Genomic DNA, 19,390 nt, shown 5'->3' on the forward strand with positions numbered 1-19,390 from the left:
TTAAGGAAATGTGCGTTACTCAACAGGCGAGTCCCTTCTTTCTGTTCATGCGATTTATATGTTTAACACATGTTTACAGACAAGCGTTATTAAAAACACAAAGTCTGGGCAACTGGAGGAGGAGAAGCAGTCCGCGGTGGTTTTCAATCACACACTCCAATGCCACTTGTTTCAACTTCCGAAAATTTAATCCAGGAAAAAAAGGCTTACAAATATGGACCGAAACGGCTCCATAACACGCACAAGAATCCAAAAGAAACGAAAGTTAACTAAAAGAAAGCAAATAAACAGCATGAAGTGGTCAAAATCGGTTTTACGCATGCCTATGTGCGTCTGGCACATGCGTCTTCGGGCTCTCCCACGTTGGTTTGTGGATGAAAGCTATATGTTCAGCTGTAATGTCATGTAAAAACAATCTCTACATGACATTTACTCCCAGGTGTGACCAGTTAAGTCCTTAAGATAACGGCTGTGTGTTTGTGCCAAATGCGCAAAGCCCATCCGCGCTTCCCAAAATTGGAGCGAGTACTCATAAATCACGTGAATAACACGGATAAACGTTTTTACTGCATTTTGTTGTGTTTTATAAGTTCTATGCTGTCATTTCTCTCCTCTTCTATTGGCAAGGCAAGGCAGAGTGCTCGCAACTGTGTCCTGTGCAGTAGCCGTGATATCTGTAATTGCAATTATTACTTTTGCATATGATGACAGCGGGCAAAAGACGCACGGGCTCTGTGGAGAGCTCCGCTCCAGCTGGCTGCTGTGACAGCTCACTGACACTGTATTTCTGCTTAATCAGCTTCAGTCTCGCCAGAGTTACATTAATATCTGTATTTTTATATTTGACATTTCAGGGGATTTTGATAATAGATTATTAAAGTTTGTTTGCGAGGCTGATATGCCGGCGCAAATACGCGCGCCGGCATATCAGCCTTCATTAGTGTAAAATGTTTTGGGTAAAAGTATGTTAAAAAAAAAAAAAAAACATACCGCCATTCCGACCCTAGGAGGAAAAAAGCGTCGGAATGGCAGGACGTTTGATAAAAAATTAAGTGTCGCCATTCCGACAATTGGAGGCCAATGTCGGAATGGCAGCATGTAACCAAACCTGTCACTATAGACTGCTCTTCATTCTAGCTCAACAGAGCTAGAAGTGGCAGATTTATCTTTGAAAGCTGACAATACAGTCTGCCAAGTACAAAAGCTATTTAACTTGCAGTGCTCTTAGTCAAACTGTGTGCAAGAGAAAAGTTATAAAACTGAACTTTTACTCTATTTAAGACTGATTATTTATAAATGCTTCCAGGTTTGCAGGAAAAACAAAAGCTAAGCTATTTTTTTGTTGCAGCTTTCAGTTATTGAAGTACTGGGGTAGTTAATTATTAAATTGATAGTAAATTAATCTTCAACCTTCTAAAATATTATGTAAATAGTTCCAAAAGTTATGGTTTGGAGTCTGAAGCCGCAAATGTGACGGTTGCTGCTAATCGGCTAAACTAAATTTATTACAACTCAATCTGATCCAGCCACTGAATTATTTCCATGATAAAAAAAATCAAATTCAACATTGTAAAAGATACAAAATATATTTTTCAAAATCTTATGAACAGGAAAATGTGTGTACCCTAAATTAGCTTTAGCTAGCTTTACAGCTTCCTAGCTTTACAGCTACCTAGCTTAACAGCTAGCTATATCTTGACTTTTGATTTTAGAGTTCAAGTCTTTTTTTCCCCCTATTTTTTTCACTAAACTTTCAACAAAAAGTCGATGATATAAAACCATCTTTTAGTGTTGGGAAAGATATGATGTGGTCAAATTTAAAAAAGTCAGATTCAGGTTTGAACTCAATTTTAAGGAAGACCTCAGTGCTGTTAGCAAGTTAATTAAGCTTACAATAGCTCAACTGTGTGCATAGCTGTTGTTCCCAGTGAAGGTTTTGAGTTTCCCATGAATTTTGGTTTTCAAATAGATATAAATAAAATTTTTAAGATGAATCATTTGTAAGATCATTTAAAATCAATGAGCTATAATCCTCCAGGGTCAGTCTTCCTGGTGGCAAAGTAACCAAAGTAACGCTTGGCCGACTGCACTTCAGCGAGACGACAGCCAACAACATGAGGAAGAAAGGCAAACCCAACCCTGATCAGAGGTATATGAATGAATGGATGAATGAATGAATGAATGAATGGATGAATGAATGAATGAATGAATGAATGAATGGATGAATGAATGAATGACAGTAAAACACCATGCTAACTGTGTGTATTTGTACAGATATTTTCAGATGGTGGTTGGCCTTTATGCTGCAGTTGGAGAAGAAACTTTCCTTTTGACAGCTCTGGTGTCAGAAAAAGTCATTGTCAGGGTAAAAACATGGATTCATTGATTATCGATTCAAAGACAATTATACTAAGAGACCCTTAGATCAATCTGTGTTAGAGCAACTAGTGATGAAATGTAGTGTGTCCTCCGACAGGCTTCCAACCCTGGTCAGTTTGAGACAGACGGGGACGCCCTGTGGCAGCGGGGGGGCGTTCAGGATGCTGTGGTGTATCACGGTCGAGTTGGCATCAATACCGACTGTCCTGATGAAGCGCTAGTCGTCTGTGGGAATGCCAAGGTGATGGGCGCCATTATGCAGCCGTCTGACTGCCGTGCAAAGCAGAACATACAGGAGGTGGGACGATAAGATTATTATTTAAATATTTCAAATTTGATCAGGAAATTAATGTTATATGTCAAGTGAATGAAGATTCCCATATATTGCAGCTACTCAACTAAATTCTATTCGTTTTTAGCACTTTCAGTCATCACATTAACACAAATCTGTTTGTGTCTGTCTGTCAGGTTGACTCTGAGCAGCAGCTGAAGAGAATCACTCAGATGAGGATTGTCGAGTTTGATTACAAACCCGAGTTTGCCTCAACCGTGGGAATAAACCACACCCATCAGACAGGTGCAGCTTTTAATTACTGGAGCAGTGCATGTATTTTGATCTATGATTCTTTAAATACCTCGTGTATATTAAGTGTCATATGATATTTCAGGTGTAATAGCTCAAGAGGTCAAGGAGCTGCTGCCGTCTGCAGTGAAGGAGGTCGGAGATGTCATCTGTTTAGATGGAGAGAGGATAAATAACTTACTCATGGTGGACAAGGTAGATTCCATATTTCTTCCTTTAACTATGCTCCACCTCTCCACCAAGTTTCAACCCTTAAAGTGCCAATTTAACTTAAATTCAAACATAAATAGTATGTGAAGATTTTTTGTTTTTACCACGCTGTAAGATCTTTAATAAAATAAAAAAAAGCATGAATTTTGCACTCAATGTCTTATTGTCAGACATAAATAGTCCACAGTGAATATAGTTTCAATAACTACTGTTTCTACTAGGGGTGGGCGATATGACGATATTAAATCGTGAAGGATTGCAACGTGAAGACGATCCGTAACGATCTGTCAAACTACAGAGATCGTTGGATCGTCTCGGGCATTTTCTATAAATTGCAGCTCTATGCTGATGCACCGACGCACCTGACGTATGACGTCATCAACCTGACCGACCAATCACAGCGAATTACGGGCAGTGACGCGCTTTCTTACCCGCCTCCTTGTTTGTGTAGTAGCAGCATGGAGAGCCATGGCTGAAAGCCAAACGGAGGAGTTGGTCGCTAAAAAAAATTCCACCTCCAACATATGGAATTGGTTTGGATTTTCCGCAACTGATCAAGTACAAACAAAAGTAATTTGCAAAGTTTGCACAGAGACGGTTCGCACATCGGGTGGCAACAGGACGAACCTGTTCAATCACTTGAAGAGGAAGCATCCAAACAGTATGCTGAGAGCCAAACAGCGAGGGGCAGCAGCTAGCGTAAGCAGCAGCTAGCGTAAGCAGCAGCTAGCGTAAGCAGCAGCTAGCGTTAGCAGCAGCTAGCGTAGGCAGCAGCTAGCGTAATCAGCAGCTAGCGTAAGCAGCAGCTAGCGTAAGCAGCAGCTAGCGTAGGCAGCAGCTAGCGTAGGCAGCAGCTAGCGTAAGCAGCAGCTAGCGTAAGCAGCAGCTAGCGTAGGCAGCAGCTAGCGTAGGCAGCAGCTAGCGTAGGCAGCAGCTAGCGTAGGCAGCAGCTAGCGTAAGCAGCAGCTAGCGTTCTCCTGTGCCTTAACACAGGCACAGGAGAACAAAGGCACTCCTATGACAAGTCAAGCAAACGATAGAAAGAGGTAACAGAAGCAGTTAGCTTTTATCTTGCAAAACATATGGTACCGTTCAAGACGGTAGAAAAGGAGGGGTTCAAACACCTGCTTCAAGCTGCCCAGCCGAAAATACTTCTGCAACATTGTCTGTTTTTCATTTTTCAATTTAAGATTGTGATAAAATCGAAATCGTGATTTTGTTTGAGAAAAACCGTGATATGATATTTTTGCCTTATCGCCCACCCCTAGTTTTTACTGTAACTCTGGAGCATGAATGAATCTTCAAGTCTGACTTAGGAGTGTGGAGATAATTTCCATTTCATCACACAAATTCGATGCCTACATTGATATGGCTGATACTTTATGTTTATGCATTTAGCAGATGCTTTTATCCAAAGCGACTTACAGATGGGCAGATAGGGTAAGGGGGTCTTGCCTAAGGACCCCTACCAGAGACAGTACCTTTAATGCAGGGGATTTGAACCCAGATCTCCCACATGAAAGGTGGCAATCATACCACTACACTATCCAGTCCATACTTCCTACCTTTAGAGCGAGGCTCTTTCTTGGTTGCATGTATGTTCCAATGCATCATTGCATATCATTAAAGCTCACAGGGAAAGTAACACATTTAATTGTATCTACTAACTACCTGACTTTCTACCAAAACGCCATGTAACACGCTGTAAGTCCCTTTACGACATCCTCCACCTCCTGCAGGAACAAATCTTCATGGAGAACGTCGGGGCGGTGCAGCAGCTGTCGAAGCTCACAGACGATCTGGACACTCGAATCAAGGAGCTGGAGGTCTGGAACCGCCGACTTGCCAAGCTGAAGAGCCTGACAGGAAGCCTTCGCTCCACCGGGTATCCATCTTATCAGTCTATCTATAATAGTTTGATTGTTCCATCTTAAACGTTTGAGATTTGCTGTGGTTGTGCTTGTACTGTAATCCTGACCCCAGAAGGCACTGAGCATACAAAAAACTCAGCGTATTCTCATGAAAGGGTTACTATGGAAACGTACGAAAGGTAATGTACAGATTTTCGTGCATTATCCTACGAATATCCAATTCCCTGCAGGGAAAAATGGCTTCCATTCGTTTCAGCTATTGAACACGCCCCTTTTCCATCAGCGAAACAGAGTGGCAGGAATCATGTCTAAATTAGCATATTTCTATGTTTTCATGACATAGTTTTTCTCACGACATAAACATACATGTTAGGGTTATACTTTTTCAGTTGAAGAATGCGCAGATATATGTTTTTTAAACACTAATTTCGCAACCCTGACCCCAAGGGCGTAACCATGGTTTAGACATTGGGGGGGTCCAAGAAAAACAAAATAGTTGAGTGCATTATCTACAATTCTTTATTTATATATGAAAAATTGGACATTTAGAACATAGTTTAGAGGACTACATTGACCATGTAAGTTCACATCTAAAGGAATAGTGTAATTTCTCCGAGACAGTGACTGCCCCCCCACTTTGTTTTGGTTAGTTGCTTCCTGTTTACTGACCTTAAACACACCTACCAATTACAGTTATGCTCTTCCAGTAGTTCTGTAGCAAATAGGACAGCTTCCAATGGAAAACGACCAAATACCCAAAGCATGTTTATGGAAATATTTTAATAAGGACAACTAATGATGTAACAAATTACAGACTTTTCCTTTAACAAAAAATGTGCCGAGGACTTTTAAGTCCAGGTTCATTTCTATTGTGTCAATGTCTCAAAATGTGCATTAACAATGAAAAGTCTAATAGTCTAATGTTATTTTTGTTTTAAGTTCTTTTATTTTGAAAGGGGGCGGAAGTTTATTTTGTTGATTCTGTGTTGGATTTCCTGTTCTGGTACAATCTGCTCTGTTGAGCAGCGGCTCCGTCAAAAGTAGAAGTCCAACATAAAGACAACGAGAGCCGCTGCTGAGACGGCGGCGCGCCCGGTGGGTCACTCTCATTGGCTAGAGTGTTAGCATCAACAACGGCGACCGCGGCGCAGCCGTTACCCCGGTAACACACGGAAATAAACTGAAAATAAATAAGACATAACAAGAGACCGATCCCTTGACAGGGTTCATAAAAGGAGAACATGCATTTTACATATTTTATTCTGTATATTGGGGGGGACAGGTTGGTATTTTCTCAGTATTGGGGGGGACACGACCCCCCCAAAGAATGCGTGGTTACGCCATAGAATGACCCTAACCCGGAAGCACGATATATATAAAAACTACAATTTGGACTAAATTGCCGTACACAGTGGCGGGTTCGAATTGTAGTTCGAATGTGTTTCCTCTAATATGTGAATTGTCTGGGTTCTGACCCTACTTAGTGGCGCCCCCTACAGGTGTCCCACAGGTGGTGATAGTATAGGTCAAGGGCTTTCCAAAGCTGTTTACAACTGGTCTGTAGCCCTTTATGTTGCTGTTCTGTAAGCCTTCAAAAGTGTCCTAGGTTCAAGGTTCAAAGGTCAGCTCTGAGGAGCAGGAGCTGCCCACAGTTTTCATACTGACATATGTTACTTCCTGGGTCAAGACCTTTCCAACGATGTCTTCACTTTTGTCCTACACCAAAGTTTAATTTCCATCTTGCTCTCAGACCCTTATTAAGACCAAGCTGGATTAAATAATTCATGTTTTAAGGGGTAGTTAGAGGCCACATGTGTTGACGTCTGCTTAATACACTGTCAGACTTTTGAATTTAGACCAGTTTAGACCCGGTTTTCCCCATAATTTACACTGAGTTTCATATTCTATTTTCTAATGACCTAATATGGCCAATTATACCTTCTGTATCCCTTTCCCCAGGCTGACAGGATGGTCCTAGATGACCAAGACTTCAGTATATTGTAGTGCCAATGCGTATCTGGATATACAGTTTTAACTTTTGAATACATAGCTTTACAAATGTTGTTTATTAGCGATGATGTACAGATGATGAAGGGATTTCCGTACACTTACAGTGTTTCGTAACATTTAGATCTTGCAGTAAATTCAGTCAGCCATGAGTCATGAGTTATCACCTTCAAAAGTCCAGCAGGGAGCGTCTATCTGAACCTAAAATTAAACTTAATCAGGTGCTGTTGTTCCCTAACTTGACCAAACAGCAACGTTAAAAGAAAGAAAGTTTAATTATGAAAAGAAAAATTTAACATTAATACCAAAAACATAATGGCACCAGACAGGACCGTAACTCCTGGGTAAAAGTCCTGTATCCTGCCTCCTTCATACCGTTAAAGTTGGGCTTTGTAGCTTTTTTTTTTATCTGGGAAGGAGAAGAAAGTTAACCGTCAGTTGATGTGGACACTCAAATATAAAAGATATGCCAAAAAATTGAAGGGCTTTTGGTAAATTGTGCCGTGGACCATTTCAGTCTTACATTCTGATTAGAAACTGAGTTGAAAAAGCATAACAACTCTATAATCTTTTTGTGTTAGTGCTGTAAAAGATTATAATGTTGAGGATGTCACACCATGATAAAAAAGCATGGATTTCATAATAGTGTTATCAGGGGAAATCACAGTTCAAGGACAACTGCTTTTCTGAAGGCTACTTTGGGCATAAATGAAGACCTGTAGCATACATTTATTTAATTTCATTCATTACAAAGTCCTTAAAGAGGATTATATGTTTTCAAACCATTAAACACAGTGAGTTCTTTGTTTAATCGATGCTAGACCAGATCAGTAGGAGGCGTGCTCTTTTGACACTCCAAGCACTCTTTTTGCCAGTGTTTGTGGGGCAGGGATGGTTGTGATTTTCACCTTAAACTAATGAATGACCAGAACCAGAACCCCTAAACAGAACTAAAGCTTAAACGTAGAGATCGAACCACAAACCTGTGTATTAGTGAACGACCCAAAGAAACACTGGAGCCACATCAGCCACTAAAATCAATCTGGTCAGTGTTACATATGCTTCATAAACAGTTTTGTAACAGCTAAACAACCAACTAGAGCCCTCCTCTTTGGCTTTGGAAAAGTATTATGGGAAATGTGAGAGAATGTGACTGTGGTTCAGCCATAATAGATTTTTTACAATGCATTTAAAGGATTTCTAATGTTGCATTGGCTGAACTGCTATTACGTTTTTTTTAGGGATGGGTTAGGGTTAGAGTGCTCTGACTGCAGTAGGTAAGTTACTAACTAGGGATGTCCCCATCCAGATGTTTCGGGTCCCGATACAATCCGATTTTTTTAATGATTAGTCATACCGATACAGAAAAACAGCACAGAATTAAAACGGTAAGTTTCATTGTGTGGAAAAGACTGGGATCATTTGTTCAAGGCAACATCAGACTTGACTGAAATATTTCTTTCCTATTTTTAAAAAAACAAACAAATAAACAGATATGAATATACTGAATAACTTATTTATTTAATAATTGTGTAACCATAAAAATATAACAAGTATAACTGGTTCAATAAGTGCAACTAAAATGTAAAACAAAATATTAAATAATAAAGGAGCTGAAATTGAGAAAAAGATAATAGCCGGCTTGGTTGGTAGACAAAATAAATAGCAATCAGTTCTTTATATAGTTCAGTGCAAATGGGAATTAAACATCCATTACAAAAGCATCTGAACAAAACAATAACTTCTCTAGCTTGGTTAAAAACAAAAACAAAATCAGAGGTAGTTTTTTTTTTTCACCACTAGGGGGCAGAAGGCCCTTGGATGAATGCCAATGCTGGACAAGAACAAGACAATGGATCGGCCCATTCTAACCGATATAATATATTAAAAATATAAAAAATTAATAATATAAAAAGTAGAATTATATAAAAAGTAGTAGGTAGTCCCAACTTATTTTTTTTCACCACTAGGGGGCAGAAGGCCCTTGAATGAATGCCAATGCTGGACAAGAACAAGACAATGGATCGGCCCATTATAACCGATATAATATATAAAAAATTAATAATATAAAAAGTAGAATTATATAAAAAGTAGTAGGTAGTCCCAACTTAATTTTTTTCACCACTAGGGGGCAGAAGGCCCTTGAATGAATGCCAATGCTGGACAAGAACAAGACAAGGACAAAAATCAGTGATATGGATCAGCCCATTATAACCGATACCCGATCTTGAATTTTCTTCGATATCGGTACTGATATCCGATCCAAATCGGTGCATCCCGAGTACTAACTACTCATAAATTAGTCACACAATCCCACTTTAAAAACCTGAACTATCCCTTTAACTCATTGGGATTCTGACACATTATCGTAACTGTTAAAATTTGATTAATAAAAGATATAATTTGTGTGTTTGCTCCCACAGACGGCCTCAGAGACACAGCAGTGTGTCGACGACAGTGATTCCCGAGCCGTGTAAAACTGAGGAGGTTAAGAAGCAGGGCTGGCGTCAGAAATACAACCAGTGTTTGCAGAATAAAGTCTTCCTGGCCAGCTTCTTTACCATGCTGGCCACCATGGCTCTCTGGTATGGCACGATCTGACGCTTACTGTTTGTCTAAATGCAAACCAAGATATCTTGATATAATTCTGTTTGTGTGTGCAGTATCATCAGCGTCACAACTCTTCACCTGCTGAATATGAATAAGAAAGACTTTGAAATCATTCCTGGCCACAGGTAAATACATCCAGAGATTTTATTGTTTGTTGTTTATTGTAGATTTTATTTTATTTTATTGTGAAAAAGCTGCTTATATCCACCTATAACCACACCTTACTCTACCTTATGACCACAAATACAACATAAATTCTACTTTTCCAACCTCACAGTAACTCCCTCCTTAGCAGTCACAGAGGAAAACTGTTTGGGGGAAAAAGATACTGCTGCATTCAAGACGTTTTTCTCACCTATTTGGTCTGTTTTATGGTGTTGTCCTGTCATAAATCAATCTGTGGAACAGTTTATACTCATTTCTGTTTCTGTCTGTTAGTAACAACAGTGTGGTGCCTGTGGATACAACACCTCAGACCAGCACAGGTAAACTACAGCCTCACAATTCATTTGATTTTGCTGCCCGATAAAGTAGCGATTTTTTTCTTTTCAAACTTTATTGAAAAGTCAGACGTTACAATTAGTGAAACATTACCCCAAACAGTGATAAATTAGTTCATAAAAATGTTATTTTAAGTGCAAAGCTCAGTGGTTTTGATGACTTTTCTGTTTATAGAATGTAGGATTGTTGTAATGTTTTGTTTGAGCTCCTCAAAAATTAAAAAAGATGGTTTGTGATTAGAGAATTTGGATTTGTGTTTATGGTATTTAGCAAGTAAAACAAGCAGGTTGATGATGTAATATTTACAACATAAACATGAGTCTGAAGACATGTTTGTGACACTTTTGTCTGGCGGTGTTGTTCTTCCAGTTCAAAGGTCGGACCACCGTCCAATCAGCAACGATTCATGTCTATTATTATTATTATTATTATTATTAAATAATTATGTGTATTAAATCGAATCGAATTGTATTAAATCGAATCGAATTGTATTAAATCTAATCGAATTGTATTAAATCGAATCGTTTGTATCGTGTTGTATCATGAGTTTAGTGTATCGCTGCAGCCCTACTCACAATACTGACAATGTTTGAATTCATATGGAGATCCAAAAGCAGGGGTTGATTTGGGAAGATTTTTGCCTGCCAGTTCTCATCAAATAATAATAAAGGGCATCAAATAATGTAGTTGGCTCTAAGCCTCTGATACCACTGAGATACAAACAAGGTGTTTTTTGGTGTCCTGATTGGGATTAAAGCATAAGATCATTTGGTTACGGTTGGAAATAAAATCATTGGGTAGGTAACCTTAATGTGCGCCATTTTGATATTTCACATGCAGCTGCTCTGAAAACTATTAGATTATTATTACTATTATTTGAACATAATGTTTGGTCACTGTTGCCTGCGTGAATAAAGCACGCATGAGTTAATTTTGGGAGGACAGTCTACAGAATGGACTCTGAACTCAGAGGCAGAGATGGTTTTCATCACTTTCATCTTTAAAATTTAATCTTTGCTTTTTCCCTCATCTTCAGTCCTTGTTCCTGAGCATTTTCAGTGTTTTTTCTTTGTTCAGCCACTTAACTCTGACCTTTGAACCATTCAGGCAGAAAAAAGGCTCCTAACTCAAGGGATGAACCAGTGTTGTGTCGACACAGAACAGACAACTTAGCAAAGAAGCCATTTTAAACTGGATCTTTAGGCACTTTGTTACCAGCAGCCTGTCACAAAGACACATCATTTGTTCCCATTTCTTTAGCTGCATCTATGAAAAACAGCAAAGAAAACACAGTTTGACAGACAGAAAATAGGATTTCTGCAGCAACAAGGTGATTCCCAAAGAGCTATTAGCTGAAAACTTGGCATATCTCAGCATGGTGTGCAGTGTGTCCTTAAAACATTTGAGGAAACTGGACAAGTGGAGGACAAAAGAAGAAGTGTCAGGCCTAAAAAACTATCTACAGCAGATGAACAGGATCTGAAAGTGATGTCCTTAAGAAAGAGGAAAAAATCCAGCTGTGACCTGACAGGACCTGAGAGATGCATCTGGACCTTCAGCTGATCCATCTACTGTTGGCCCAAGCCTCATCAGAAATGGTCTCCATGGAAGGGTGGCTGTCAAGAAGCCGTTCTTAAGGAAGGGAAACAGGGAGAAAAGGCTGAGCTGTGCCAAATGACACAAGAAGTGGACTGAAAATCAGTGGCAACAGGTCTTATGGAGGGATGAATCCTCCCCAGATCCCGGACCTCAACATTATTGAAGCAGTGTGGGATCATCTGACAGAGAACGGAACAAAAGGCAGCCCACATCCAAAGAAGAGCTTTGGGATGTCCTTCAAGAAGCCTGGAGAACTATTCCTGAAGACTCCTTAAAGAAATGACAGAAAGCTTGTCTCAGAGGGTTCAGGCTGTGTTGGAGAATAAAGGAGCTCAGACCAGATATTCACTGTAAAGCTGCTCAGAACTGATAAAAAACTCTGTTTCTGCCTCAGATTCTGGGTTTATGTTCATGTCTAAACATGTTTAAAAAAAAAATACCTGCACTTGTTTTCCTGACATGTGAAAAAACACACTTGCACAGTCGCGTATGAAAAATATTTGTCAGAATGTAATAAATTCCACAAACTTAATCATCTTTTACATGATCTAAATAATTCTGTATAACATTAAAGTAAGATCTTATGTTTAAAAAGCTTATCTGGATGAAAATATTCCCCATATCTCTCCTTCAGTCTCGGTGACCAGCCCTCATGGTCCGTGGCCCCCTGATGTGGATTTCTGTGACCTCCTGTACTGCGATCAGGTGCACTGCTGTCCATCTCCAGCAGAGGGCAGCACCGACTCCAACATCATGACCTCTGCATCACCTGCAAAGTTTAAAATGACAGGTAAAAGTCGCTCAACACGCTGTTACATGCATGATTATTTCAATGATCGTCACACAGAGATAAGCTCATATTACTGGTGTATTATTTGATGTTTTTGTTCAACAGAACAAAGAAGAGAAAAACTTGATAGCTACATGAAAAGCGCCAGAGACTGTGAGTGTTCACCTAAGAGATCAATAACTGACTCAATCTGAGATCAAGAACAAGAAAACAAGTATTTTTCAGCATTTTCAAAACTGCAGTTATTCCAAAAAGTCACAACTTTAAGTGGAATTTCTTTTTTAAATGCTTATTCCACTCAAATGAAAGCATTTTATACTTAACCCTTAATATTGTTGTACATTGTGTGAACAACAAAGGGCTCAACAGAACCAGAACCAGAACCCATTCTCAGTCATTAACACAACTTTCCAGCATGAATGCTGGACACAGTGTTGGTTTAAACTGTTCAGTGTTTGCTTGAGCTTTTGGGGAAGACCTCGTGCTGCTGTTGGTAAAAAGAATCGTCCAGTAGAGCAATGAGAAAATATTTGTTTTCCTTTCGTCTGTCAGGGAAGAACACCACCGTGCACACTTTCATGATCAAAGAGAACCAGCAGGTGATTGACAGCAGGTACTGCATGAGACACGAATGTGGGTAAGTGCCTGAATAAAAACGCTTTAGCCATCTTAGCTCAGGCCATTTTTTCCTCTGATACTTAAAGAAAGATGTCTGAATTTTCACAGAACAGAACTCAGAGCCAGTCAAGGTGAACACTTGTGGTTTCTCTCTCTGTTTTACAACAATTTATGGCACTATGTGTACATTAGAGGCCATGTTCTTACCCCCGAATACATGTAAACAGACCAGGGAGCAGGAAATATTACTCCTCCAAGCTGCTAAGCAGAGATGGCAAGGCTGTTAACTGTAATAGCTGCCAAAAAGATGGATGCAAATTGCTCAGTAGTCCAAGGAATCACTTCCCTGTGCTATGAGCAGAACATCATGGATCCAGGCCAGTAAAAGAGCAAACTGGGTCCGACTCTGTGTCTCAAAAAGCAAGGCTCTGATCCTGTGTCAAAGTCTTTATCTCTTGTAACTGCACCTGGGACATAATCATGTCCATTTTAGGATTAAAATGCTATTTACTTAGCCTGGTGGCACTGGTACTGACACCAAGCTGCTGGTGTTGCCAGATAAAAAGCAGAAACAACGTCCAAAACCAGGTAAAATCTTTGAGAAATATTGTCAGTATACATTTTCCACTCATCTTTACTTATCTCATTACTGACTCAACAAAAATGTCCAAACAGTGAAAATCTAAGTTTATAACAGAAGTTTATTACACTCTCGTTACTGCCAACTTTGTTTTTTTTTTTTATTTCTCTTGTAAGAAACCTGTTTTCAACGGCTTTGTTCAAAAAGTAGGACGCTCAGTTGGTGGATCAGGAGCCAGAAATTCCAAACTGTGGCCCTTTACAGCATGTTATCCTTCCCTCTGCCTGCTTTTCTGTCTCTGAACTGATAAATAATGGCCGATAATCCTTTAAAATAAATCTTATATCAATAGGTATACTTTTCCTCAAAAATGTGCATCTAATGTTCTCTTTATATGCAGATGATTCAATAGTTTTTCCATATTTGTTGAACAGGATGAGCTTTTTCTATCATTTTAAACATTATATTGGTTATAAGATGCTTAGTGGAGCACTGTGTACATGACACTCAGTCATAAAACATTGACAAGTTTTAATGAAACATTTGTTTTCTTCTTTTAGGCCTGAAAGATACATTTTCAGAGTTCCTATCAGCCAGTTTGTCCCGGTCAACATGAGAGTAACATTGCTAATGAAGTAAGAACTTATCGACTACAAACATAGATGCAGACACTGTGTAAACAACAAGATCTTACAGATTTCTATCAGTTACAACTAGTTTTCACTTATTTAATCACAGCTTTGTGGTTGCTAATGTGGCTGATTTGCATAACTCCTCAAAATTTGTGTTAGCATGTTAGCACAATAGCATTGTTAGCTAACATGAACTAGCTAGCAGTTTACATAAACTGAGCTGCTTCCTCTTAAAAGTATTAATTGTTCCAACATCTGCTTTTTTTGTTTGTTTGTTTGTTTGTTTGGTTTTTGTTTCTTTATTCTTGTGTAGCTCTACGGAGTTGTTGGTGGTTCATCTGTGCGGTTTAGATGAGTCCACCTCTTGCACTTCTTTGTTGGACGTAAACGAGGTCTCTGCAAGCAGTTATCCGTCAAATACACAGGTAAATATCAGCAGCCAAGTTTGCATGCAAGTTAATGAGTTTGTTTATGTGTGTGGGTTAATCAAGAGCATATGTTTTAGATTTCAGAGAAGGATTCTTTGTTTTTATGCTCAGAATTTTCTCTGCTCACTATAAAAACTCAGTCCTCACACTCAAAACGTCTCTGTTGATGAGCAAATCTGCTCTGCTGAAGTTTGAGACCTTCTCCTTGCACTCAGATTGTGTCTCTGAATGGATGTCGGAACTCCTGGATCAATGGATGTGGGGTTTTTGTTGGAGGGGCAGGGTAAGCCGGGCTATCTGCTGGCGCTGGTGGTGGCACACAGGGTTCAGGGGTCACACTGTGAGCTGTCTCTCTCGGACGTTTAGCCGGCCCAGAGTTGGGAGGTTTTGGGAAAAAAAAAATCAGAAATCCTTTTTTGTGACATTTCAGCTGCTTTTATTGAACTTGTGACATTAAGCTAACACCAACAGATCAAAACAACAACGCGTGCGAAACAAAAGTCATGTTTTTTTTGTTTGTTTCACACTGGGCTGCATATCACACCAAAAGCATAGATCTATGCATTAATTATATGAAAGAGATAAGTCAGAAAAATTAGTTTAAATTCAGATTCTTTATTTTTTTAAGGTGTAATGCAGTGGGTATGGAGGCTGATGGACTGCGGGGGGGCAGATGGGCAGCCCTAGTTCTGACGTCTATGGTCTCTGCTCTTTTTTTTTTTATTGTCACGTTTTTTTTTCAAGTACTTGAAACAAAATCTTAGCCAAAATTTGTGTTTTTTAAAAAAGTCCATAACAAAGACATAGATTCTGACCCTAAATGATCTTTATTTAACTTCATTAAACTGTTATCAGTCGGTAAATTACTGGAGCTGGGCAAATATTAAGTTCTTTAATCGCATTAATCGAATGATTTCCTGTGATTAATCACGATTAATCGCATTGTTATATGCAAAATCCAATAATGAATTCAAAAGTAGCCAATAACGTAGTTTTATTGGAACTGAAACCTTCTCCATGCTAGTTTTAGCTGCTTCAGCCGCCATTCTTTTCTTTTCTGACTGTTTCCTGTGAGCGCCGCAGCAGGAAGCAACATCCTGGGTTCGCTCACGATGGAGTTTTTCAAAATAAAAGCCGGAGAGCAACAGACGTTTGCAATAAAAATAAAAAAGAATAGAATCTGCGTTAATGAGAGACAAATAAATGCGATAATGAATTAATTAGTTAACGCAAAAATAACGAGTTAATGTGCCCAGGCCTATAAATTATATCTATTTCTTTAATGACTGATTCAGTCCCAAATTACCTCTAGTTTGCAGGGTAATGGGGGGGTTAGGTGTCTCCTTGTTTATGAGGCTCAGACGAGGTTTTTTGTCTTCTTTTAGGTTTCTATGTGTGAGTCATCGTGAGGGTAACAGAGGTTTCAGTCCACTGGACTAAGTTAACTACAGTTTGATGGTTAATAATGCAGGAAGTGAGGGGAAGCACCAATGAATAATGAATCTGTTGTTTTCTTCACATCACGACGGCAACATGCAAATCACAACCACGCTCACAGTTACCGGGGGCAACGATCACACGTTACACACTTTTAACATCCACAGAACCGTTCAGTTACAACAAAAGTACATTTATTCAAAGCCTCTATCTGCCACAAAAGTCATTTCAAACCCAAAAACAGAAACTAAGCAGCCCAGAAACTGGAAATGTTGTAACTTTTACGGAGCCAAACATTTTCCACTTCCAGCATCTCAGTTGTGAAGATGTGAAACATGTTGTTCTTAAAGATACAAAATCAGCATTTTAATCCAAACAACTGGTTAAGTAAGTATTAATCATTGAAATTCTTAGTTTTTACATTAATTCAGACAAATGAATTGGGATTTACGTGTTCAGCACCACGTTTCATCCATAATCTGTTTTTTACTTTATTGTTGCTCGATGAAACCATGTGAACTGATCTTTGTGATTTGTTTCTGCAGGGGGAGCATGAATGGTCTCTTCATGTGGCTCGTCTTTTTCACAGCTCATATCACTTCCGCTCTGCAGTGGCTGTAAGACATTTTTATTTTTTCTGTTTCATATTACATCAAACAGCCACATATCACCAGTTGAGGATCCATGTGAGGAGAAACAAAAGCTCTAAGATTTAGCAGCTGTCAAACACATGTGGAGGGTTTCCGTTACACTCTGTGTTGTGTATTCAGAAACAACTCGACTTATACTGTTTAAAGGGGAACTCCGGTATTTTTAAACCTTATTTCTGGCCTGAAATACCTTCATCTGCTCACTGAGAACAGTTTGGTGAAAGTCGGCGTCCTTCGGAAGATATTTAGATAACTGGAGATCCATATAACGGAGAGAACGGGGCTTAGAGGATGCAGCCTCTAAATAAGGCATTATCTGTCTTTATTTCACCAATACTTTAAGAAGAATGAATGAATGAACGTGTGCTATAGCTCTGTTAGCTCATAGCTGCTGTTATGTGGCTACTTGCAGCTATAGGAGAGCTAACGGAGGGATTTCTACACAGGCACTCTACTGGGACCACTTCATCCACACGCCCCCCTGCAGCACAGTTTATTCACTCCGTGCTCTGTGACAGTCGGCTAACTTCACACAGAGTTTGCTGCTGATAGTTTTGTGCAACATGGCAGGATATTTATCAGATTTTGACAACGTGGACGACGACTTTGAGTAAGATGGACGTTCTTACCGGAGTGAATGAGCTGTGCTGCAGGGGGGCGTGTGGATGAAGGTTTTTGTATTTATGTCCTTTCTACTGTTCTTTTACGCCTGTTTTTATCATCCTGATGATCCATACTGTCTTCTATAGTGAAGCACTGAGAATGCAGCTACTTAAGTAAACCTTATTAAAACTCAGAAGGAAAAGGGGGATAAAAAATGAATGCCACAATAAGGTCCAGGTTTAAAAATACTGGAGTTCCCCTTTAACTAAGTTAACTATTTAGGAACATTTATAAAATGACTTGAAAAGTTTTCCAGGCCAGCATATGAAAGGTTTGGGGACCATGAATCAATCAATATAATTATATTGTTTTGTAGAAACTTACCTGTAAGCAGGAGTTACAGTTTTGAATCATCATTTTGGCCACAAAATATATTCCAGAGACTAATCTTTGGGAACTTTACAAGGAACTAAACTGTCCCATAGTCTGTTGTTTCCTGCTCTTCAACAGCTTAATCAGTCGATCAAGTTGACTTTAGCAGAAAGACATTATTTTCACATACATGTAGTGAAAAACTGCTGAATGTCTGGTCATGACAATGAGTTTTAAGTTTTGTTTTTATGTTTCTTCCTCCAGGGTCAGGCAGACTGCAGCACTGATCGTCACTATGCAGGGATGCTGTTCACAGACTATCACTTCTACTTCTACAGACGTTGCACATAGACAAACAATTACAAATTACCCCTGGAAAATAAGATTTTGTATCATATTAACCTGCTTTCCCTGCAAAGACAGATTGAAATATAATTATGGGCACCAGATGTTCATCAAGACTGGAAGCAAAGAAGAAGAATTTCACATTTTTTTTCTATTTTGTTTTCTTCTTAAATTGTTTTCTTTTTTTAATTTATTTTTTCTTTATCCGAGGAAATACAGGACAGTTTTCCCTCTTTATTCCTGTAAAATGAAGTCTTTTTCGTGTGTCGAGGGATCATGATGAGACCTGAGACCCTGAGTTTTAAAAGTTTGTGAGATAGAAAAGCAACTTAATGAGTTTGAAATGTGACTAGAATGAAGTGGTACGCATGTTGTTTTAGTTTGTTGTTGTTTTAAGTTGTTATGGTAAAATTAAGTTGCTACAAAGTAGTATGAAAAACAAACAACAACAAAAAAGACTTAAAAATTACTCGAGTTCTAAAAAATACAGTTTTTTATCATAATTTTTCTGTTCAAACTTCAACAAAAGTCAGAAATCACAACTGAGATTTTATAAATACTGAAACTGAGAAGCAAAGGAAACCAAATCAAAGAAGAAGAAGTAATTAAAGAACAATTTAAAAGCAAACAGGAGTTGGAAAACTAGTCAGACTGATGCAAAATATTGAAGTTACTCATAAAAACAAATGCTGATGAAGTCTGTCATTTCTGAATGTGAAACTAATCTTTTCTATGAGTTTAACTTAATCCTGACTGCTTTAATAAAACGTCCTTGCACCTTGGTGACTCTTAACGTTTTACTCTGAATGAACAATGTCTGTTCATTCAGCTGAATTCCTCCTCCTTTCTTAACCCAGACCCCAGTAAAACATCATTCTAATCTGGACTTGTTCAAAAACCAAACATAGAAATTGAAAACCAGCTGTTTTGAGCCTAAAAGTGCAGATGGGTCCCTGAAACACAGCGAGACTTCAAGCTCGGGTCCCCAGATGGTCAATAAATCTTTTGCTGCTGGTAAATGTGCCATCGGCCAGTAAAGTTCCCCATGATAAGCAGTGATGTGCGATTCATGAGTCAATCATTGTCTCCATTAACCTGTTCACTGACTGCAAAGAGGAGACATGCCACACAGCTGTTATGCTAGCTGCAACTGTGTAAATGCATCAAGCTAATTG

General features: G+C 39.0%; 1 protein-coding gene across 1 annotated transcript in view; it reads left to right on the forward strand.

The window, feature by feature from the left end:
- The window catches only part of LOC140283271 (myelin regulatory factor-like protein), a 39,961-nt gene extending 21,050 nt beyond the window's left edge, over positions 1–18,911 (forward strand). Inside the window, exons 11-26 of the mRNA XM_072378004.1 lie at positions 2,039–2,149; positions 2,275–2,365; positions 2,477–2,677; positions 2,848–2,956; positions 3,048–3,157; positions 4,912–5,057; positions 9,474–9,635; positions 9,714–9,785; positions 10,099–10,145; positions 12,395–12,550; positions 12,656–12,703; positions 13,103–13,187; positions 14,309–14,383; positions 14,694–14,805; positions 16,791–16,862; positions 18,135–18,911. Coding sequence (XP_072234105.1) covers positions 2,039–2,149; positions 2,275–2,365; positions 2,477–2,677; positions 2,848–2,956; positions 3,048–3,157; positions 4,912–5,057; positions 9,474–9,635; positions 9,714–9,785; positions 10,099–10,145; positions 12,395–12,550; positions 12,656–12,703; positions 13,103–13,187; positions 14,309–14,383; positions 14,694–14,805; positions 16,791–16,862; positions 18,135–18,221 — 1,684 coding nt within the window. The 3' untranslated portion in view covers positions 18,222–18,911. The remainder of the gene's footprint in view (positions 1–2,038; positions 2,150–2,274; positions 2,366–2,476; positions 2,678–2,847; positions 2,957–3,047; positions 3,158–4,911; positions 5,058–9,473; positions 9,636–9,713; positions 9,786–10,098; positions 10,146–12,394; positions 12,551–12,655; positions 12,704–13,102; positions 13,188–14,308; positions 14,384–14,693; positions 14,806–16,790; positions 16,863–18,134) is intronic.
- The last annotated feature ends 479 nt before the right edge of the window (positions 18,912–19,390 follow it).

The sequence above is a fragment of the Leuresthes tenuis genome, unplaced genomic scaffold, assembly GCF_036924035.1.
Source record: "Leuresthes tenuis unplaced genomic scaffold, fLeuTen1.0.hap1 SCAF_23, whole genome shotgun sequence".
NCBI lineage: Eukaryota > Metazoa > Chordata > Actinopteri > Atheriniformes > Atherinopsidae > Leuresthes > Leuresthes tenuis.